Genomic DNA, 25,248 nt, shown 5'->3' with positions numbered 1-25,248 from the left:
AATTTCTGGGGTTTTTTGCAAGCAGCAGAGTTGTTTGAGAAATGGCAGTGTGGCAATAAGCGTGAAATTAAAGTGTCTGAGTAAGCTTGCATTCATGCATAATACTCTGTGCAAATATATTTAAGTAGATGCCACCTATGAATAACCAGGCTTCTGCCAAAAACAGCTTAGTAAAGCATTGGCAAAAACACCCAGCAGCCAGCCAGGTCAGACTGCAAACGTTTGTTAGAATCCTGCTGATATTTAAATTCTATCTGCATGAAACTCCCCCAATTTTTAATACAGTTGCTGATGATCACACTCTAAAGGTTGTAGATCTTCTATTCTATAAACTTTTCATTCTATAAATCCAGGCTTCTCAGTGGCTGTGTGTGCATTAGCAGGCAGTGCAGCCCAGCAGGAGGGGCTCTGCAAAGCAGAGTGGCCGGTGATGCAAACCTGACATCCACATGTAGCACATTTGGGGAAGTTCAATTTCAGATGTGCTCTCACCTGTTCCAGTGCCCTACAGGCCCAAGGCTGGGCAGATGGGATTAAATGCTCTCTGGAGCACATCTTCTGGTTTTATATCACCCAAAAAGAATCTGATTTGGGTGCTAAAATATGAACCAAAATGCAGTAAGGCTGTAAGGTTGAGACATTAACTTCAAAAATGCCTTTCCAGCCTGAATTAAGGTGCTACTATAATTGCATCCCATGCAGCTGATCATCTCATCTTGCTCAAAACAACTGTAATCATAGAGAAAAATCAAATGTGCAATTGCTTTTTTTTCCCAAATAATTTTTCAACTGGAAAATTTTACATTGAAAATCTTTATAAATTACTGGCCCTTCTTCCAAAAACTCCATGTGTCTAATCTGTATTACCTGATACATCGTGGATCCAAGGATCATTTACTTATGAGTAGTACCATTAATTTCTGTAGGATTTGTCAAGTAAATAACACAATTTAATTTCTTTCCAGGATCAAGATCCAGATCAAGATCCAAGATCATAATGCATTTTGATTGGAACAGAACAATAGGTGTTTTCAGAAATTATGTGAAATATTATCCACTTTGGTCCTTCCCAAATGAAACCACCACTAAGCAAAGAAAAAACAAACAATGGGTCATTATAAGTGATGAGCATGAAATAGTTTATTCTGGGTGATGAAATCTGTCCTGTCATGACCAGATATACTCTGGTCCTTCGCTTGATCCTATGATTATTTCAGTCTATGCCCAAATTAAGCAAGTAGACCAACACCATGCTCATGACAGATGTAAAATCTTTACCTTAGCACATCTGTAAACTGTTCTGTTGCTCATAGGAACACCATGTCATTTCATGGAGTGATAAAAATCTGTATTTTGTGAAAAAAATTGTGGCAAAAATTGCATATAACATGAAGCTAAAATTTTAAATTGGTTCAATTACAAAGAACTTTGTTTTGTAAAAGACAGAACAGAAACAGTGCCGTAAAAATACATTATTACAAAAAAAATATTTTTCACTTCCAAAAGCCTAACTTATCTGTTTTAAAAATTTGAACTGAAATTTGCTTATGGATGCTAACCCTTAAAATTTATACACAATAAGACAGAACAAATAAAATTTATGCACAATAAGACAGAACAAGCATGCATTTATTATCAAAATGTGGATGTACAAGTTGTAAAATACCATAAATGTTTGGAATTGTGGATGTTGTTTGGAAAAAAAAAAAAGGTTTCATGTCAACAATACTTTGGATAAATTATGTTTCTATTCAAGATGGTTCTCATCCAGAATAGATCCATGAAAACAGACACACATGTAACTTCCTCACATTTTATAGCACCTAACTATGGATCTGAGCAAATTCTTAATGTTTCTAGCTCTCCTTACTAAGCTGCTTTTCAACTCTGGCTCAGTCAGCCTATTGTTACAAATGAAAAGGTCTGTCTTTGTCATGGTTATCATACACTACTAACATGCCTTATCCTGCATCCACTAAAGCCACTAGCAAAACCTGGACTTGGCCAGGGTCACATCTTTTACTACAAAGCAGAATGCATGAAGTTAAAGAACAATGTGAGTACATTCAAGCTCCAACTTTTCCAATGGTCTTCAGGTATATAAATTATATTATTCAGTATTTGGCCTATTTAACACTACATTCATGTATTTACATCATATACATCCGTTATAAACTCAATACCAGGTGCTCAGAAACAGCTTTGTCCAGCAGTTTCACAAAATTTCAAACTGGACCATTTTAATCAACAGAGACAGAGAGGGTAACATAAAGTCTTCAGGATAAAGCTGGCCCCAATATAACTTTGTCTCTTGCAAGTAGCCAGAAATGTGGCAATCTTTGAGAAACTGCCTAATGAATTGTTTCAAGTTTTCTTCCAGGATTTTGAAAAGGAAAGTCACACTTACTTATAAAACGGTATTTTGTTGCTGATGGTTATTTTTCCAGTGGCAGAGTCAAAAGAGCAGGATCATATGTGGAAAGTCTCAGCCAGTGGGCTCCATGGGCTTGTCATTGTCTAGGAATCCTGCTTTTGGAGGAGTCAGATGTCCCAGGATCCGAGGGGTGAAGATGAAGGCATGCGCAGAGAGGACCTTTCCTCGCCTTGCCAGGGTGGAGGTGTGTGCAGGGCTGTAGCTCACTAGCTGCTGCAGCCTCTTGTGCAGCCGTGTCCCAGTAAGTTGTTGTTACGCCCATCTTGGAGTTTCTCATGGCTCTGAAGGGATGTTCTGCTGTCCATGCTGGAAGTCTGTCCACTTTGATCCTGCTGTCTTCTTAATCTGCCAAAGTTTAAAAACATTGATATAGCTATCGTGCAGATAACTGTATCAGAATGACAACTGTTGCTGGTCCCAGAGATAGCCACATACACCTCTGTATAAAACAGATTCCTGCACCATTTGCTCCCTATTAACTCCTTGAGCTTTATAGTTGCTGTTTATTTTAAGTGTTGATGATTACTTCCTCCTAAATACGTGCAGTTGGGTCTTGGTCAAATCCTGCTCCCATTAAAGTCTATCATAAATAACCAGCAGAGGAGAGTGCTTTCTCTGGCACCTTTGCTCAGACTATAACTTGACAAAACCTCCAGGTAGCTCAAGGCTGATGACAGTTGTTGACTGGGCACACCATGGCAGTAAGCAGCTGCTCCCCTTTGCTGTCCTACAAAATTATCAGTAACTTCCATCAGTAAAGAGGAAGAAACCATGAGTGAAAGTAGATTCGGTATTCCTCATTTTATTACTTCATATGTTGTCAAAGCCTTCTAGGTGGTTTCAAGGAACAACAACAATAAAATCCTACGTTGTTTAAAGACTGCAAAGTTATCTTCCTTTACTATCATTTTCTAGAGAACAGCAACAGCCCCAGCAGCACCTTCAGTTCCCACCGATCATTTTATCATCAAGCTTCTTGGCATTTCTGTTCAGCAGTGGTATCAACTTCTGTGATTTTACTGTAATTCATGTGATATTCAGTGTTCTCTTCCAAACACGGACACCATATAAATACTTTCAAGAAAGGTGTAAAGATTCATGGGGAAGCTATGAGGTAGAGAACATATTTTTTTTTAACATAAACGGCTGCTGTTTTGGAGGAAATTTTCCCTGATTGTTTTCTCAAAACAAGAAACAGCTGTTGATGTATTCCCAAAAAAGGCACCCAGAGTTGGGACTAGAGACACTACTGAAGAAGGTCTTTGCTACAGTGATTATAAGTGGTATATATGGTATACTCCAAAACCACTTTATAACACTGAATATGTAGAAAATGCTCAATAATGTAAAAGCACGCAAAACTGAAATGTAAAGGGTAAGTTTCAAAGGGTAAAATACTTCCAGGTGACATAAAGATTATAGGGACACCATACTGAAGACTCAGAAGAGAATGTGAAAGGACATGAGAATACTGTCATAGCTAAATGGAGGAATAAAGGAAGCTATTTAAAGTAAAAATAATGCAAATACTGTCCAAATAGGTTAGGTTTAAAAAAGTACAAACATAGATTAAATAAAAAGCTATAAGGCGACTAAAAAAAAAAAAGAAGAAACTGCTAAAAACATCTACCCTAATGGTGATTTTCTCAAGTGCACCAGAAATACAACTGTTACCAGTGAGTCTACAAGCCAATGGATGACTGAGATATTAGAGGATAGCACAAGAAATATGAGTCCCTAGATGTCTTCATCACCGTTCAGGACAAATGAGCTTAGAGGCATTCCTTTCTTTATGAGAAATTTGTCCATCATATCCAGTCAAACTATCAGTGAAACAGCTTTAGAACCAGTTGTTCAAATGAATGTTGACAAAGCGTTAAGACAGTGGATTTTCATCTAAGGGCTCTAAGAAAACTGAGATATATAATTCCTGCACATCTGAATGTAGTATGTAACTTCCTGTTGAAACTGTCTTTGGCACCAAGGAATGAAAGACAGCAAAAATGATGATATTTTTTTAATATATATTTTAATAAGGGCTTCAGAAAACATCCATGGGGACTACCAGGAGAGTAATTGAATGAGGCAAAGACTTGAAACACTTTAGCGTCTGAGCTACTGGACCTTACAAGACTAAGGTAATTGTAGCCATCAAGAAAAAAGGCTACAGTGCTTGGAAACTCATGGCAAACTGTGGGGTGCAAACTTCTAAATAGTGGAGTGAGACAAATTTTGGCTTTACGGAGATCTGAGGAATCACTGTGTTCTAAGACATGCAAGGTGCTTTCTCCCTGAATTTGTTTAATGTTTATGTGGTTCATAAAATGCTGGAAAAAAAGACATTTACTGTACTGCTAAAAGTAATGGGGAAATAAGAAGTCTCTCAATAACAGCATAAAGCAGGAAAACACCGTTATTATTTTTTTTAAACCACTCAAACTGGCACAAAGGCAGTGTGTAAGGAGGACAATGGAGAAAGGAGAGAAATAAAGCCCATGCTGAGTTCAAAAGATACCAGTGACTAGCCTCAAACTTCCCACTCTCTACAAAGGTGGTTTCTGTGGTTGATCTATTTCCATTATTTTCTTTTATCCTGTTCCTGCTTTCCAGGTCTATTATTGAACCATAATTAGATTTTGGGGGTTTGGAAGTGCTAAGGAAATATGTTGTTTTAGGAGTGCTTCATTGTGTTGCCTTTTCAGACATTTTCTGTTTCTGTATCTAGAATTATAAACTATCGAAGTAATCAATAGGTTATTAACCTGATGATGTAGTAAAAAATTAATTGTTAACTATTTAATAATTTATCAATCACTTTATTCAGTGATTAAAATTACATAAAGACTTCACTATAAGGCGTTATTATGGGCATGCTAACACCTATTTAACAGTATGCCCTGGGAGCTGGGGAATTGGACTAAGAATCAAGAGATGCTGCTCCTGTTTCTACCTCTGTCACCCTCTGGGCAAACTAAAGCCTTTTTCTATCCCTCAACTTCTCTCTTGACAAGTAGAGAGAATGTAAGGGGGTGAAGCTGAGTGGGATTTGTATTTGTCCAGAAATCTCACATGATTTGGAGCTCTGATCATAAATCTGAGCTGGATAAGTTGTGGATAAGAAATAGAAACAAAAAGAACATTGAATCCATGACTGGACTGATGAAACCTTGGGTTCTTGTCAGACCCATACCCACAGGAGATTTTTCCGGATAAACTGGTGTCAAAGCAATGTTATAGGCTTGTACTTGCAGCTCTTGACTAGGCAAAGGATACAGTGAGCAGGAACATGCTGAGCAACATGGGATTTCCCTTGTACTTGCACATCAGATGTTGAGGCAGCTGCTGCCGAGAATGATGGAAGCTGAGAGCTTTGTGCCTTTAAGTACTGCTCTGTCTTTCACAGGCCTGAATGAAATGGGGAATTACAGTCTGGTGTCTGTGATGATTAAGAAAAGGTGGCATATATAATCAAGCAAAATGTAATTATACTGCATATGTAATTATGCATATACGCATTATTGAATATATAAAAATGAAAGAGTAAAGAGAACAGACTGGCTAAAAGCTAGCATGGAAAATATAATACTGAAGCAAAAAAGACTGCTACAGCTATGGTAGGCCAGACTGAAGATCACAAACATCTAATGAAACCCAGTAGTAAACTTGGGGACTACCAGGGAAGAACTTGCAGCTCAGCTTTGTTCACTAGATGAAGAAGAATACTGAAAGCTTGTCTTCAGGCTGCTTAGGAGAAGTGGAATGAAGAAGGATGAAAAGTTGCAGATTCAACATAACTGTCAAAATTACAGATTTGCTAAGAGACTAAGGCCTCCTCCCAAACTACTGAAATTTCAGCAAAAGTAAAATAAAGCAATTGGTCTGTATTTCAATCTAGCTCCAAACTGCAGTTAGGCTCAGGTCAGGACCTAAACAAATCTCACCACAGCAGCTGTGTGTGCACAAGCAGTCTCTTCAGCTAAAATGTTGGACAGTTGCGGAAGGGAAATTTGTCTCTTGTTCCTGCACTTTTGATTCCTTGGTACCAGAGCGGGAGCACTTTTCCATCAGATGTTCTCAGCTTTTTAAAAACACGGGCACCTCAACACAGTTCCCGTAATCATGGCAAAATAGATGCAGTCTGGGCCATTTTTATGCAGTTTAAATGTGGCATTAGTGCAATAAATTACTCGAAGAAAACTGTTTTCCAGTGATTGACTTATCTTGCCTTTAAGCTGATGCAGCTACCTGGTAAAGGCCCAGGGAGAATGAATCACTTGATGAGGACTTAGTTGTGGATCTGAACCAGGTTAGCTGTTCCTGTGCTGAATGCTATTGACTGAGAATAAATGGTAAAATGGCTAGCTGCAGATGAAAAAACTGAAAAAGAAGTTCTAGTAGATAGTTACATGGGGAAAAAAAACAACAGAAAACAAAAATATCCTGCAGGGAAAAAGAGGATAAAAATTAGTATGAACGTTGTCTATTACATTTATTCCATAACAATTCTGTACAAATACATAAGTAGTCTCTGAGGCAGTTAAGCTGGGAATCAGGTGGTTCTGCTGAACCAACAAAGAGATAAGCTGAGTTTTCCTTCCCTTCACCACTGCCCCATGCAATACCGATAGTGTGTGACACAGCACTGAACAATCTCCTCTCCAGCAGTGAGGAAGAAAGAGGCTGTACCAATCAATCACTACAAGAATGGGTCGGGAAAAGTAACTGAGCCTTCAGTCCAGTCTTGGGCTTCAACAGTTTTTCTGGTAAAAACAAAGTCTCTGTGTGAGCTATGTAAAGGTTTTTAAGATTCTTATTATCTTGATATGCAGATATTATAGTAGAATTCCTGCGGTACTGATTTCCAATGCTTGATCTTGAATCAGGTATTGGTCAGTGGAAGGGCATTCAAGGGACAGGGAATAAATGCTAGTCAAAAAAACCCTACAGCAATACAGAGCAGTAGCATCAGGCTTACAAAATCTATCTGCTATGTTTGAGAACTGTATGGAAGCTGTCACACTGTCTGTCACTCTTGCCTGTTTGCTCTGGGCAGACAATACCTTGGTGCACATAACACCTTTGTGCAGCTGATGTACTCATCAATGGGTCTTGCCAGGCTGTCAGTGTGAAACTGAAGCCACAGAAATGCAAGCTGTTTCAAACAGTGAGGACAGAATTTCTACTGACAAAAGAGAATTGAAGCCAGCAGAACTACCACTCCTCGGAGACTCCACATGTACCAGGTCCTACAGGAATTTTTTTTAAATTTTTTTCTTTGTTTTTTTTGCAAATTTGCAAGTGACTTTGCCCGTGCTTCAAACCCAGCCTCCTGGGTGTGGAAGAAAGAGACTGGTATGAGTGGGCAGTGGATTTGCTTTACCACTTCTAGATTTAGCATTTTAACTTGACCTACTGATATTTCAAACACTTTGCTGGAGAAAACAGCTTTTGCTTTTGGTTTGGGGAAAAGGTGGGCAAACTGTTTAGAAACAGCAGTTTTATTGTATGAGAAAAAGTTATATTACTGGAAACTTTTACATTCCTTGAAAGAAGCCCTGAGGGGTAGATAAATCTGTGGAGCATTTATCCCAGTTGTTCTTCACAGGGGAGGGGGTCTGAGGTCAGAACAGATGAGGCACATCTATGCTAGCTTTTCAGATTCATGAATCCTGGGAGACAGCTTGCTAAATAGTTAAAAACCCACCTCAGTTCTATGATGTAGCAGCTAGAGAGAAGTAATGCTGATGACCAGATGGCCTTGCTAGAAGGCTAATTCCGAACATGTCTGAATCATGAGAAAAAAATAACTGATCTGTCAGTGGGAATGATTGTGCTCAGAAAGGAACTATTTCAGCTACATGTCTCTGTGCATGTCACTGCGTTTTGTCTACTGGAGCACAGATACAGAAACTACAAAGAGGACTTCAGAAAAAAACAGTAAAGACCTTTATGTCTAAATCCTGGCTTTTTAGAATATCAGCTGATAAATACAGACTATTCCGAATATAGTATTCTTTCAAAATGCAACACGAAATAATTTTCATTCTCAATAGAAAATATCTAGCAATTACATTTTGTAAAGGAATTAGAAGAAGCCAGAAAGTGACAGACATAGGCATTGTTTTGTTATATCCTGGTCATAGAAAATAGAAATTTGGAAGATATGCCATATAACTAAAATTGCTAGATATTCTGGAGTTGCAAATATTCCAGCCAAACTGAAAATAATTTTTACAGACTGGTGTAATGCTGCAGAGTTGGACTCCATAATGTAAAGAGGACCCCTACTGTAGCAATATCTCACAGGGATACTTGCATAGCTGGGAATACCCAGCATGTCTACCCAAGATAGAAGCTAGTTGTAGATAGCCAAGACTGAAGTGAGATATCTCGGCACTAAGGGGAGGCAAGGTCTGTTCCGTGCCCACTGCTATTGCCTACTACTCTTTTTTTGTTGTTGGTTTTGTTTTTTTTGTTGTTGTTGTTCAGCGTTGTAATGATACATCAAAATTTGTACACAAACACAAGCAAAAAATGCCTGGGTGAATGAATCAGACAGAAGTGGTTAACATGACTGCTTTAAATCTTCCCACCGCATCACTGCCTGTCCCTGAACGCAACTAATCTGTCTTGATGATAACAAAGCACTGTTGTACCAAGTGGTCTAGAATTTGCTTTCTAAAAGAAAGGAGATGGTTAGTGGCTGGTTGTATCCCTCATCAGAACTGGATTCCCTTCTCAGTTACACACAAAACAAAAATGAAACTCTCAGCCCTAGCATTTGGTAAATTTGTGGCACTCTAGAGCTCCTCAAACTATATCCCCACCCATCTCCTTTATTTCCAGACAAAAGGTGTAAAAAGAAAGGGACGTCGGGATGTTAATGAGACGTTGGAGTTTAACTGTGGCAATATTTCATCCTTGTGGAAAAAATATATAGTACATCCCTATGTTCCTCACATTTTGGAGCAGTTCCATGCAGAGAAACTTGTTCTGAGAAAAAAACAGAAGGATTTGGACTGTGAAGGCTCAAAAGGACTCACACTGTCACCTCAAAGCCCAGTGTTGCCCCTGGCATTGGTAATCTGAAGTGTGACAGAAAGTATAAACAGAAAGCTGCATATCTTGAACTTTACATATCAAGTATAACCACCACAAGAAGGCATATGTTTTGGTTTACCTCTCTGACCTAAATAATGAGTGTTCATTGGTAAGTAGGTGGTATAACAATGTTGGTCATACCAGCTCATCTTCTGGGTCAGCTCACCCAGCAGCCCCAAAAAGACTGTTTCCTTGGTCTGACACTAAGTAAAAGTGTTCATGGCATCCAGAATCTTTTGTGCTTTAGACAGAAAAAGTCACTGCCCCAAGCTCATGCAAAGCCTTATCTTTCGTAAAATCCCTTATTTAAGTTTTACAGGACCTCATGCACATAAGTAGAAGTGCACATCCTACAAAATCAGGGCATTTTTGAGGCAGTAATATGTAGGTCCTGCAGTGTGCACACATCTTTTAAAAAATAATGGGTTATATGCATGTGCATTTAATACTCCAATTCAAAAACTTTCCACACTATTTTTCTGCAATCATTTTAACATCAATTGCAGGCAATGATTGTAGAAATGTTAACTGAGCATGATTTCTGGGACAATAAGCAGCTTGGCTTGTCATCTGTCTGCCACTGTGGAGAATAAGAATGGAGTTTGCTACGTGGACACTTAATTTTCTGCCTGCATTTTTAAAGATTTCTCTTATAAATTGGTTCTTGCTGTGTTCTGTTTTTGTAAAAGTTGCAGAAGCTGGCAGCATTTTACAATTGTATGTGTTACTTTTTCTCTTATATCTCCATTATTCTGCTTACTAGTTTTCATATGCCAGGTTTTCATTCAACTACATTTTTTAAAAAAATAAAGAAGAAAAAAGTGAGCAAAGCATCCTGGTCAGGCTTTTTTTAACTGAATACACATATTTTGGAAGAGTATTTTTACTTTTCAAAACAAAATACCCACCAAATATATCAGAAATCAGTGAAAATTCCTGTATTTGATTTCTTTTTAAAAAAGTTAACAAAAATAAGATCAGAGGTTCAGGACATTTGTATATTTTACACTTCCATCCATAAAGAAGAAAATACTAACCTTTGCTCAGTGTAAATCTTGAGGAAACATGCTAACAAAAAAAGAATTAATACAATACTCCTGGATTGCCCACATTCTGTTGGTGTGAGCTGCAGATCCCATCTTGCCATTTGATGCTTGTGTTTGCTTCCCAAGGAAACTAGGTTGCAGGGGGAGGAACTGGCATGTGGTTAGCACATGTGAACGGAGGTAAATTTCTGGCCAAATTCTGCAAAATTCCCCAATTTGAAAAGAAGCGCTCTGATTTCATAGCAACATATATCACAATTAATTGATATAATAATCTTGCATAAGATTAAGTTACCTGGTAACCCAAACACCTGCCAAAGTATTCATCCACTTCCCATTCCCCAGCTGTACCCAGGAGGTCTGTCAGACAGCAAACAGAGAGCTACATGGGAATGTCATTTCTGTATTTTAGGCATCAGCTACATTCGCACCACAAGGTGAAATGGCACAGGGATCGATGACTGGAAACTAAGTGACAGACTGGCTTGCATCCTTATGGCTAAGCTCTCTGACTTTCAAACCAGAGTTGTATTCCAGCTGCCTACTAGGCAGCCTTTGGTCTATGCTAACCTCTGAAACATGAAGGGAATGACTTCAGAAAGTGATTTTAGCCTGGGAAAAATTATGGCAGGGATCATACTAACAACTAAGCAGTATGAAGACTGTCTATATTCCACTTCTAAAAAATAAGCAGAAAACAACAATGAAGGTGGAAAATGCAGGAGAAGTAAAAAAGCAGAAATGGAAGGAGAGTTAAACACCTGAAAAATGGGGAAGGATTCAAAAGAATCCCAACTGTGGAGGACTATTTAATTAAACTAACTAATTATATAGCTAATTAAAACTATCTTAAAGGACAGTTGTATATAGTTAATGCTCTTTTTTTATTGAAAAAAACTTCTTTACACCTAACAGAGGAGCAGTAACCATGGCAGAGTTAGTTCTTTAGCTTGTGCACAGAGTGATCTCAGTAGTCCTTTCAGGAAAACAGAAAACACTGAAAAGTGTCCGAATTTGCTAAACAGTTTCAAGTAAACACAGAAAGAACAATCTTGCTCTGCACCAGAGGAAGCTTGGTTCAGATCTCAGCAGACTTAAGGACCAACTGGAGCAGAGACAACACTCATCACTCAGCAACATCAGCACTGTCACACAACTCCAAAGTGAAAATTAGAGTCTGTAAGCTGATTTCCCCTTGCTCTAGAATTTGTGTGGAGAATCAACATGTGCACAGAAGCTTTAAATGAAGCACAATGCTACTGTGTGTTTGTGTAATAGCAGGTACGTATTTTGTGAGACCTGGGTCTAGGTAGCAACCTCACCAAATCACTAGCAAGAGTGGACGTCATGAGTCTTTTGCTCTTCCTTGATAATGTTCATATTTATAACTTGCTTGTTCTTGGCCTCCTGCCCCCATGGCTAGGTGCATATGGCTCAAATGCAGTTGCTCCGCAGTTTGTGTTTGGTGCCATACAAGATGCCCTTGATTACCTGACACTGAGAGAGCAGGCAGATGCCACAGCAGACCACAGACAACCTGTGCCTGTTGGACTGGCAACTAGGCGTTTAGTTTTGCAGAAATGAACCAAGCCCACAAATGTGGAATGAATTTTATGCCAGCTAACTGTAGACAACAGAAAGATTAATTCAGGCTCTCCCCACAGGACAAATAGAGGCACTGACATAGATTAATTAGTTCCAGTCTAAGTTATCTAGTATATGTGTTGCAGATCAACCTTGGGAGGTACAAGTCTCTCCTCAAGGACTACTAAAGGAGCTCAAACTAAATAAATTATTTTTCAATTATTTGTTTAAAGGGATATAGTCTCGTTGCATCTCCAGAAAAATAGATACCTTTCCTCTTTGAACCATGGATTCAAGGCCCTTCCTGTCTAGCGGCTGTATAAACTCACCACACAGCACGCTTAGCAGAGCCAATTTGCTTCTGGATTAGAGCTAATTTACACCCACACTGTTCAGGTGTGCAGAAATTGAAGAGTACTATCAGCCTGGAACATAGCACACAGCAATAAACACTGCCAAGAGCAGGGTAATGAAGTCACTGAAGAGTACAGGGGTGCAATTACCTGTTCGTCCATGCGGATGTGCCTGTAGCATATCCAGGCTCTGGGTCTGCCAGCAATGGCTTTTCTGCATGACTTGGGCTATATCTTGAAAAATACTTTGTCATCTAATTCCCAATTGTTTCAGATACCTTTGAAAATCTTGTGTGCTCCCTTTGGGGTAGGAGCTGTCCTGTGTCTAACCAATATTTAACTCAGTCTGTTTTTGGCCCCAAACATGTACTCTTGGTACTGACTGCTTTGACAGAAACAGTTGTAATCTGAAGTCTGTTTTCCTAATACACTGTGAGGTATGTGTTTTGATAGCTCAGTAGATTACCATGTAATCATTCAAATAACTCTGTTTAACTCCATTTAAATTTAAATGAATGAGGTGCACACTAAAAGTTATGCTTTACTACAGCTGAAAGTAAAATGATGGAGGAAGTATCCCTGTGTAGCACAGATGTCTTCTTGTACCACTGACATTCATAACATTTACTCCCACCATTTCCAAAAATCCTTAGGGAAATGTGCTTACACCACAGCTAATAGATTCAGGTTGATAGTTCCTGCTGAGTAATTATGTTCAGTAAATGCCTGTGAATATAATTTTCTATCAACCAGCAATTTATAATCAAGCGTAATGGGTTCAGGTGCACATACAGCGTGAGTGACATATGAAATACTAGTATGTGGAAGTCTGGTGACAGATTATACTGGATGCTGTAGTCTGTTGGCCTGCAATGTCTTGAGGTCTCAGGTTTACCCTGGGAACTGATAAAGCAAAATAAGAGTGAAGACATGAGGTATATAAATGAAAACATCAGATCATGTGCAGCCATTTAAGAAAATAAGACTAAAACTTCTGATCAACACTAACATTAAAGTCATGTTCAGACTAGTAAAATAGGTGTTTCTTAGAAATGGGTTATTGTCCATCCAAGATAAGGATCATCATAAACAATATCTGTCCAGCCACATTTTAAAATGTGAACTAGTTTTTCTAGTTTAGGTAAGTCTGCAGATCCACATGTGCAAGGAACAGGAAAGCAGCTATGAAATTCCCAAATAATCATTTTATTAGACTTTGTGGGACCACAGAGAGAAAATTTTCTTTCTAGTTAGCCAGAATCCAGTTTAAAAACTACAGGGACTTGCCCAGGAATAAAGATATTTCTCAGCAGTGTAGGCCAAAACTTATTCTCAGGAAAGACATTCATTTCCTAGCCTGCCTTTGGTGTGTATACTGAAGGATGCAGTCTCACCCTTTTGTTCAGTTGACAGCAGAAGAGTTCACAGGAGTTGCTTTGAAGTACCCTCTTCCTTTATTCTTCTGGTGAAAGTTTCAAGATAAAGTGATTCTTTGGGTCAAATACAAATTAAATATACTGGGAGAAGGACACTTCGTCATCTGCATCTAAGGTTAGATATACTTTACTGGAAACATATTCTCAGCCACTGCCACCCTCACTGAGACCCTGGACCTCAGCAGGAAGATCTTAGAGACGAGTTAGAGTGAAGAGGCTTATAATAGACAGCAGATCACAGTAACAAGCATAATTTTGCTGACAAACAGAATTTAAAGACAAATGATATTGTGATGCCTGTGAAATGCCTGCTGCCTTTGTAGTGATGGTGATGCACAGGTCTGCAGCTTTGTGGCAGTAAACTGGTGGAACAGATACCGCAGCAAAGCAGGACAGGACGAAAGGGCTGTCAGCCATCACCAGGATGTGACCATTCAATCCCATCTCATTTCTTCTCTTTGCTTTTCACACCTCTCCCCTGGTGCTGAGAAGATGATTGTGGTTCAGAGGTGAGTGACGAAATATTACGTGTGACAACCTCCTTGCATGACAGCACCAATTTCCTTAATGTCGCATCCCTAATTGAAACTGCAGCTCCCATGGGAGCCATACAGTCAATAATTTAAGAACTGGGGTATGTGGAAAGCTGTATTGGGTTTGCGTGGCAAAGCTTTTGTAGTGGGAGTCTACAGGGGTGTCTGCTGTGAGGAGCTGCCAGAAGCTCCCCCCATGCCCGATGGAGCCAACGCCAGCCGGCTCCAGGATGGACCCGCCGCTGGGCAAGGCCGAGTCCATCAGTGATGGTGGTAGCACCAAGGGGACAAAGTATTTAAGGAGGGGAAAGAAACGGTACACAACAGCAACTGCAGCCAGAGAGGAGTGAGCAGGTGTGCGAGCAGCAGCCCCGCAGACACCCGGTGGGTGCAGGCAGGGCCGGAGGGGCTCCAGGCGCCGGAGCAGAGGTTCCCCCCCAGCCCGCGGTGAAGGCCGCGGCGCGGCCGGCTGTGCCCTCAGCCCATGGAGCCCACGGGGAGCAGGGAGAGACATCAGGAGTGAGGCTGAGCCCGGGAAGGACGGAGGGGTGAGGGGAAGGTGGTTTAAGATTTGGTTATATTTCTCATTATCCTACTCTGATTTTGATAGGTAATGAATTAAACTAATTTCCCCAAGTCGGGTCGGTTTTGCCCCTGTCGGTACTGGCTGAGTGACCCCCCTGCCCTTATCTCGACCCACGGGCCTTTCGTTACATTTCCTCCCCCCTGCCCAGCTGAGGAGGAGAGTGATGGAGTGGCTTTGGTGGGCACCAGGGTCAATCCACCACAAAAGCCAGTCTGGCTCTGCCTGATTATTTGGACTTAATAAACACTCTCAGATTGAAATGAGTGTCTGGGAAGAGGCTGGTTCAGCCCTACCCTTCCCCTCAGAGCAGCAGGCTTCCAGGAATCACAGCCTGTAAGTTTCCAGGGAGCAACCACAGCCTGCACTGACCTCTCTGCTGGCTCATCTCTCTCTGCCTATTCCTCACGCAAGATTTATCTGCCAAAGTCCAAAACTTAGATTCACAAAAAGTCTAGTTAACCATGCAGCTCTTTTATTCCCTGAAGGATGAACACCCCCAGAGGAGGTGTAGCTGGCAGTTCATTTGTGATCACACTGTTTAATTCACAGCCTTTAAATAATTGCCAAACCTCCCTGTACAATACATGGGGAGGGTGGTTACCTGAGTCAGGTATCCACAGAAGCCACTGTATTGAACAGTGAGCTGTCTAGGCTAGTCACTAAGGTGCACCTACAACAGGAGTATGTATTATGCCCCAGGTAGGACACAGGCAAACTATCTCCAGCTGAGTTTCACAGCCCTGAGTTCTTCCCAGAGGATGGGTACCTGACGTCCCCTGAAACACAGCAAGGGGCAATGTGAATCTTAACCTAACTTTCTTACTGCTGTAAGTCTGCTTTATTTCCCCTGTTTCCAAAAAGGACATATACATATACATATACATATACATATACATATACATATACATATACATATACATATACATATACATATACATATATACACATTTTACTGTGCAACCCTTGTGCTATTATGAACATTCTATATGAAGATGGAGACCTTAAAAGCAATGAGAAAGTATACAGGCACACGCCGAGACATTCCATCTAACAGCGATTCCCATCTCTCATAGTGGCCCATTTCAGTCATTAGTGGACAGTGTCAAAGAACAAGGCAAATGGAGACAAATGTCTGCTGTGGCATATCCTCCTCACTACTGACATTTCCAGGCTCCCCAGATCAATGAGTATATCAGAGGTTTCACGTCTCATGGACCTAAATTGATTTTTTTTCATTAATTTCTCTAATACATTTTGGAATCTTTTGGTATCCTAAGCATTGACTTGGCAACGTGTTGCATTGCACTAAAAAGCATAGCTTTTTTTCTTTTAAACCTGCAGCCTGATAACTTTGTGACCTGGAGTTACCAGAAAGAATGAATAATCATTGTTTAGTCATCTTCTCAATAAGTTTCATAACATATTATTATTTAGCCAGTTTCTGTCTTTTCAGTTGCCTCTCTCTGAGTTTAAACTAGTTCAAGTCTAAAATTCTTCAGCGCGAGCCATGCCACACCTGTGGCCAATCCCATTTTTCTTTTCTTTTTTTTTGCAACCATTCTAAGTCCTCTGTAACTTTTTTGAGACAAGGAAGCAGAACAGCACATGGAACGGAGGATGCAAGTGTATGTAAATCTGTATACACACAATGACACCCTGAAGTTCATTTCTCTATAGCTTTCTTTGCAGTTTTGAGCATATTAACACCTTTTAGTTGTCCACTAAGCATTGCGCTATCCACAGTCTTTTCAAAATATCTCTCCTTTACAACTGAAGATAATTTAATCTGTTGCCATAAAGGTAAAGTTTAAATTATTTTCTTCCTAACTTATTTACATTTATCAGAACTGAATTTCAGCTGCCATCTTCTTATTATGCTGTAACTCAGAACCATGACCATCATTACTTACTGCAGCTCTTTGCAATCAGATTTAGTTTTGACTACTCTGGCATCATAAGTGGGCTTTGTCACCTAACCATTCACTTCCCTTTCCAACTCATTTATGAATATATTCAACAGATACACAAAGTATCAAAATGACTGGCAATAATAATGTATCATTACTGGTTTGTTTCTGCATAGCTTCAGCAGCTGGCCCCGAAATAGTTTTCTAAACCAGGATGAAAAGTTCAGTCTTCATAACTCAATTTATGGAGACTCACAACAAGTGAGAGTTTATGCTAGTAAAGACATGAAGAGAGATGAAGAGGACTCATGAAGGTAATCCCCTGCGGTCACTGAATGACCTGTTATGCAGCCTTCATTTATCATAGATATGATGTGTCCCATGTAATCTATTTTAAAAAAAAAATATCTTGTATGGTGCTTAGAATCATACAGTTTGGGTTCCTTTCCAAAGTCTGGGATGTGCAAAGGAAGATTTTTCTTTTCTCTCCGTCTGAACTGACTTTTGATCAGTTTCTCTGAGGTGTGTTTGTGTTCAGTTTTCTGTAAATTGCTGGCCTACAGTGCTGAGGTTCTTCATCTGTTATCCTGATCCTTCCAGGACCATGTTTTGGCACAGAGAATACTCTGATATATGTACCCTGACATGAACTTTCATTGTAAATTTGGATGTCCATTTGGTGAAGCATAGCCACTACAGTGATATTATTACTTGCTTGGGAAAACTATGCTTATTTTTCATGGAAGGCTTTGAAAATGAGGTTCCAGATACTCATTAGCCCCCTGTGAAACTGTGAAGAGAACACATTATTGAAAAAATGGCTTTTGTATGACCACTCTTTCTCAAAAAAAGTGATTTTGAATTTATGCCTACATAAAAATTACTGGCTTGGACCTGCTATGCCCAAATCTTTAGGCTGCTTGACTCACTAAGATAATAGTGACATTTGGACTGGTAATCTTAAACCAGTAATCATGAGCAGGAATCAAAGACACAAGTGTAAGGGCCTGTGTGACCAAGAAGCTGTTATTAGTGCCCCAAAACAAACCAGATTTAATCACATTCAGAAAGGCATTTTTCTAATTAGGTGAGATTGCAGGAGCAATCTCAAAAAGCAGACATATTCATTAGAAAAGGGACAAGAAGAAGATCAGCAAAGACCAGTATAACCACTTGAAATACTCAGAAAGATATAGATTTAAACTGAATTAAGGTCAGCAGAAGTGGCAAGAAAAGAGCATTCAGATATCATGGGGATTATGATAATATAAATATCTTCAGAGACACTAAGTGACATAAAATACTAAGAAAAGTACATTCAATAAGGTATACTGCAAATCATTATGGATATTCAGTTCCAATCCAACCAAAATGAAAGAGAATACTCAGGGACTCTGGATTTGAATCTGAAAAGACAATTGAAATGAAAGAAAAAGAACTACAAAGAGAGAGATAATAAATTTGATCTTGTAAAAAATGCAGAGAAAGTTAAGTAAACTTTTATCCTATGATAGGAACAAAATCAGACAGGATTTTAAGCTTCTTACTCTGCTTAAAACATGTTGTCTCAACTTTTGCTGTTTATTCTGGGAACAGAGAGATGTCTGTTCACCTAGAGCTGTTCGTTACCTTTTAGGAAAGAACTAGGTATGGACAAACAGCAGGAATTATAGAAGGAAAAGAGAGGTGAAGGTGCAGCAACCATCTGACTGCTTCAATTTGTGGCAGAATTTTTTTAGTGTGGTTGTACTGAGCAAACACTGGGAAGAGAAATAAATTGTACCACTAGCTTAAGAAAGAGACAAGCATGTTCAGATCAACGGGAACTTAAGTAAAAACCCCTCCAACTTCAAAATCATCAGTAGATTTTTGAAAATTTCCACTAGGATTGTTAAAATATGGATATTTTGCTTATTGATCTATTACATTTATTAAACTAGTTTTGCAAAATTCTAACCCATTTTCACGTACATTGGATATATGAAATACATGTTTTATTCAGTAAAAGGTGGCTGTATGATTTTACATTCATTAGCATGGTGATAATTTTGAGGAAAAGATTGTGAAGCATCTAACTGAAGGATTATTGTGCTGGAGGAGCAAGTATTTCTTGTTTTCTCCTCTGTTCTTTGTTTGCTCACCTCTTTAATCTTAAAGACATCTTTAGGGAGAAGAGGAGGAACCATAAAGAGTAAGAAATATGATTCCACTACATCCAAATATTGAAGTTATTTCTTCATTTTTGGCTATTTCAGGTTTCAGACATTCATAAACAGATGTAGATGTAGGTGAAGATTTGTTCAGTGGTAACAGCACAAAAATAGCAAACTAATCTGTGCTCAGTTTTTTAGTAAAGCCGAGAATGAAATGTGACTTTGTAGAATCTTTCTTTCCCCCACAAAAACCTGAAAATATAGCCTACAGCTTCTAAATGAGATAGAGTTCTTGAAAAATTGCTGGTTGGTCTATGGGATTACAATTCAGATACTGCAGAATGTTTGTTGCTGCATTTCTAGATATAATAAAGCATATATCTGCAGAAATAGATTTAAAAGCAGAAAAAAATCATTTGTTACCCAAAGGAGCCAAACAAATCCCTGAAATCAACTTCAGATCATATTCTCCAGCTAAGACCCAGTGCATGGACCATTTCTAGATCACAATTTATTTTGTTTATGTGTTCAAAACTAAGTAAGTTATTTTACTGACACTCTTAAGGAGAACAGAAAACATTTCCTGCACCACATTCAAACTTGGACTGTAAAAGGATTTTCCCACGTTATTTTTCTTTGGATCAGGATGGCAAGAACCCTCTGTTAAAGGTACTGGAAGATAATGTCAATGTGGACAGTTGACATACAACCATGTCTTATAAAAAGACACACAGTATTTTAATTTGTAGGTCACATCCACTGAAATATCGATGTTAATAAGAATAAAGCCTTCCATCTAGTGACACTTCAGCTACTCTGTATCTGAAGCACTGGAAAAAAAAATCAACATAAAATCTGCTCGCAGTCTAAGACATTTCATTCTGGATGCTTAATGTTTTTCTGCACAAATGAAGATGAAGGTATAAAACTACCTCTTCAGAACAGTTTAGCCATTTTACATGGAGTAGAAAGTATTTTTAATCCATGAATGTTGCGCATCCCTAAAGCTCCTCCTGGTCTGCTGTTACATTATTTGGAATTGTATATGAGTGTCCCAAGAGGAAATTACATTGGGGGTGGAAGATGAACATGGCCCAGATTCAGTTTTACTTAATCCTTTTATTAGAAGAAATGGTGTTTCATAGGAACAACTGTTGACTCGGATCACAGACGGACTTTGAAACATTCAGTGTCTATTTCGCACACATGAAAGCAGTATTCTCTGCAGATTTCACAGATTTCCCAGTCCATTCTATAGGATTAACAATAAGAACATGCCTAGCTAAACTGAAGCACAAAACTACACCTGGACTTTATAACTGCCATTTTTAGTACACAGGACAGTCTTTTGCACTTATATAAATCTCAGGAAAATGGTTTCATTTCATGTCTGGAAAAATTCTTTGTTTGGTAGGGTTGTTTTCTGGCTTTTTCTACAAACTGGGAGTTGTTGATCTTCACTCCATTCCTCCTCATCTCCCCAGTGAATTCTGAATAGTAGCAACAGAAGATACTGCGTGATCAGGAGTGTGTGAGTATATACAAATCTAACTTTTGTTACTCAGTTACTGACTACACTTCCTTGTCCAGGGAACTCCTACCGTTAAATCAAATACATAAGGAAAACAGCTAATATCGTGGATCCAGGTCCATTCCTGATTCCTATTTTAACAAAACACATTTGTTCTATCATTCTGCATCTCTTTGACTATATACAACGATCTATTTCTTTTTAATTCTTTATGTCTTTCATCCTATCTCATAACAGTTCAAATCACAGATATCAGACACATAGTTAAACTATAGCCCAAGCAAACAAATTGCATTCAAGGACAATGTAAGACTTACTGAGAAGGTATGTTGCCTGAATGTTGCTGGTAAAGCCATCTGGAAAAATATCAGCCTTTTTAACTGAACCTACTCACTTGAAAGCTTGGCTTGGAGAAAATGAACTGTCTTCCTCATGCACTCATCTTGCTTAAAATGTTCCTATAAATAGCAGTTGCTAATTACTTAACTGCAGAAAGTAATAGAAAAGTGAAAATGTGCACATTCTGTCTTTGCCAGCATTAACTTAAACTATTAAGTTACTTCATTCAGTCTTTTCAATTATTTTTAAATTATTTCTAGCTTAGTAAGCATTTTCTTTACCTATCACCCCCATCCGTTTGCAATATAAGAGTTTCTGGTAGTCTTCCAAGCTCCTTGGGAAGAAAATAAATATGCCATATTTTAAGATTTAGAGTACCTGTTGCAGAATGAAAGATACATAGTGAAAAAAGAGTCCCAGTCTGGAAGTATCATCAATATATTCAATAAAAGCAGATTTATATCATATATATATATATCATAGATATTTTACAAGTACTGGATTACAAAATGTTGTGGAACTGGGATGGTTAACATTGCACTCAGCTACACATTACGACTTGAATTCATCTTGCTCAGTCAAAAATTTATTATTTTTTTTTTAATTTTGATATTCTCATCTTTTCCCTTGAAAGATGGGCCAATTTTCTTGATTCAGAGTTTCATAGGGTTTATGTAGTGTACTGTGCCACTGAAGTAAACTGAGCAGAAGGCTTAAATCACCAAAAAAATGAACATTTTTGTAGATTAATACAATGAATTTCTAGGGAAGCATGCAGAAATTTTCAAATAGCTAGACTATATAAGCAATTCTGTTCTATGTAGAGGAACATGGAGGAATATCGAAATATCTGGCTGCATCAATCTGAGACTGGTTTAAACCCCTGCTTGGGATTGACACCTCACCTGATGGTACGATCACATATCATTGCATATTGAGCTCGTAGGAACAGTTCATCTCTTTCAGCATCTGTAGCTGATGAGAATTCCTAAGAACTTGATTGGCCATATGGCTTTGGAAATTTATGTAAACACAACCTCACCCTGTAGATACAGCCTTGAGGGCACAGAAAGGTCTAAGGAAAATCACCGTGAATTATACTGTGAACTACCAGTATATTGGTGTGCACTATGTAGCCGCTTCTCTCCGGTATGATAATATCTGTGTCTGTCATTACTCTTCTTCTGTTCCCGTTAACTTGAATTCACTTTGCACTTCACAAATTCAACCTCTGCTTCCCTTCTTACTAGCATTCTTGTCTTTCAAAAGTATTACAGAATTCTCTCCAAGTCCTTCTTTAGCTCTAATACAATTTAAACAAGAAATGATTGTGATCTGGCTTTAGACAGTGCAGGATCTGTTGTAGGTCTAGACTAAATACTTTTCCTTTACCGTGTCAAAGCCAATGAAGCATTGACCAAAACACATGCTGTTCTGAATGAAATACATGGTTTTATCTTTCATTTCCATTTTACTTGTACTCCATTTAAAAGTCTCCTTGATCTCTCAGCAGCCTCTCAGAGTCCTTTATAGCTTGTGTTGTTACTGTAGTTGTGCAATATGAAACAAAAAAAATTTCCTATGCACTGCTAAAAAATGTTCAAGAATAATACAGTAAAATTATGTCAAAAGAAATTGTTCAATGCTAGTGAACACAAACAATCAGATTTTGGAAATGTTTTACAAAATCTGGTATTTTATTTTATCTTTCAGAAACCGATGTATACTGGGTTTCCTTGATATATGTGCCTCCCAAGTAGGTGAGCAAGTCATATCTGGAAATGAACTAGTTGTACAAACAACTTCTTGAAAACACAATAAATTGATTTATCAATGTAATCTTTATCTAATCTTGTTATTACAGTCTTACTTATTTTGATTTTTGTGGACTAATAAAATTCCTACAAGGTTCAGGCTTTCCCTACTTCATTGATACCAAAACTGATTCAGAGAAGACCACCAAGACCATTCTGAAAATCTTTTGTGAGCTGACTTGGTCTGGCTTTTCTTGTTTATGGCTTTTACATAAACATATGGCTCTCTTGTGCTAGAGATTGTGCAAAATAACGAAGAATCTGTTGGACCTTTTTTTTTTTTTTTTTCATTTTAAGTCCTCACTGTAGTTTCTGTGAGCATTCAGTACTGGGCATAGACATATCCCACGGATTGTAAAAGGAAAAATAGGATTATCCATGGCGTAATTTCCTTCATGACATCATGTCAACTGTGTAAAGTTGACAATACCTTTCCCAGTTTTAATTACAGAAGACAGTAATTACCTGCATTGCAAACATTAAGCAAGATAGTCTTTTTAATCAAATTTTAACATCTCACAAATCCATTAGAAAAAATTGCAGATACAATTAGGTCAAATAAAACCACTGAATATATTGAATGAAATGCAATAATTTGACCAGAGATATGAACAACTCCCTGTTAGGAGCTATATCCATTAATACAAACATGTCCATAATGGCTGCAACTCAAACACAGTAAATTATGTGAAATGCAGTGTATTAATTGGACCAGGTAGGTTATTGACATGCTTGGGATTCAGACTTGTGTTTCTATGAATTCTGGCTGACTCAGACTATGAAGCATTTCCTTGTATGTCTGATGTAGTTTTAATATTTATCTTTGTTGAAATAACTAATATTGAAATAAACTTCTTTATTGTGGTGAAGTATGAATAGCATTTTCAAGTCAGCACACTGAAGTTCATATCAGCAAAATTTCATGAGTTATCACTTTCCTTGGTTTTGTTCAAGTCCTGAAAAAGCAGCTCCTTGTATTGTATTCCCTTTTCTTAATTGCTAACAGTTTGTCTGGAGAGTGTCAGTGACATTTACCTTATCTCTCTAACATACTCCTATCACAAGCATTTCTGCTTGCTTTCAAAGATGGAAGAAAGACAAAACCATCACACCAGAGACTGTAAGAGGAAGAAATCAATGGAAAACCAGCCTTTTAGCCCTTGCTGCTGTGATCATTAATCACTTTTCCTTACACTGGGAGGAAAAGAAAAAAAAGTTCTCAAATTAATTTCAGTAGCGAATGCTAAACAGGCATTAAGAAATGTACTTACTTCTCTCTGTTGAATATGATGAATTCTTTCCTAACGGTTTCCAAGCACTGCTGCAGGTGTACGTTCTTTAAAAAACAGCATGAATAAGTTGATTAAAAAACATGGAAAATCATAGACCAAAATCACAACAGCAGAAACAATACTGAACAAAAAGGTTTATGAAGGGATATTATCAAAAGGTGTTTTGGGGACCGTGATAGCACAATCAGTCTTTCTTTCTTTTGAAGAAGTTCTCGACAAATAATTTCTGAGGATTTCTAAGGCGATAGCTCTAAGAACAGTTTGCATGAGCATTCAAAAAATCATTAGGAGTAGCAACAGAATTTATAAAATCTCACTGAAATAAAAACTCAAGTCTGGAAAATGTTTATTTCTTAATCTTCTCAGTTTAGATTTTTTTTCTACAGTGAGTCTTTCTACATGGGACACATTAATGAAGACTGCAAGAGACAGCTTTAAACATTTATAAATAACGAGCTTTTCACAGCCTACTTTTCATTTTTGGTACTAGCAGTTGTTAAATACTCCTTGTAACTCTCTGTCCATGTGTGGTAGGCGTATTTGCCAACTGGCAACACTTTTTCATACTTTAAATGAGCATCTGTGAGAATCTTAAAAATGATTACAACTTAAACATGTTGTTACTATTTGAATGAAACAAATGGTTGCTTTTTATCTTTCTTTGGAGATGGTTTATGTTCTATGTAAAATGACAGACATAAAGTTAACTCTTTTCAGACACAAGAAAACTGAACTTAACTGAGTTTGCCTATTGAAGACTGTAAGTGAAACGTCACTGACTGCAGCCACTCTCCAACTTACCAGTGGGCAGGTTTCCTTAGCTCCATCTTTCGATTTGTTTTTGGCAAGTCGCTTTTTCTTTTTGTGGAGAGGCTTGGACTCTAAAATCATTTCTTCAAGTTCAAATGTAGGATCACAGTTCAGTCTTCCTTTCTGGTACAAAAGGATTCAAAGTTACTCTTTGAAGGATCATTGTGGGGTTTTTTTTAGTTTGCTTGGGAAATGTTAATAGCATTAATAATGACCCAGTTTCCCAACCAAATCTATAAAATGAAAACTGTCTTTTTAGGCCTGAAGTGATGCTCAAAGTTTAAATAAGGGAGGTAAGATAAAAATCATATTATAAAGCAATTATGAAG

At 38.2% G+C, this 25,248-nt stretch overlaps 1 protein-coding gene across 1 annotated transcript in view; it reads right to left on the bottom strand.

The window, feature by feature from the left end:
- Positions 1-1,558: 1,558 nt before the first annotated feature.
- STK32B (serine/threonine kinase 32B) overlaps positions 1,559-25,248 on the bottom strand; it is a 179,100-nt gene continuing 155,410 nt past the window's right edge. Inside the window, exons 10-12 of the mRNA XM_037384961.1 lie at positions 24,911-25,042; positions 24,089-24,153; positions 1,559-2,779 (exon numbers count right to left, since the gene is read on the bottom strand). Of these exons, the coding sequence (XP_037240858.1) occupies positions 2,641-2,779; positions 24,089-24,153; positions 24,911-25,042 (336 nt within the window). The 3' untranslated portion in view covers positions 1,559-2,640. The remainder of the gene's footprint in view (positions 2,780-24,088; positions 24,154-24,910; positions 25,043-25,248) is intronic.

This window comes from Falco rusticolus, chromosome 1 (genome assembly GCF_015220075.1).
Source record: "Falco rusticolus isolate bFalRus1 chromosome 1, bFalRus1.pri, whole genome shotgun sequence".
Classification (NCBI taxonomy): domain Eukaryota; kingdom Metazoa; phylum Chordata; class Aves; order Falconiformes; family Falconidae; genus Falco; species Falco rusticolus.
Note: the sequence above shows the minus strand (reverse complement) of the source record. Positions and strands in the feature narration are given on the sequence as shown.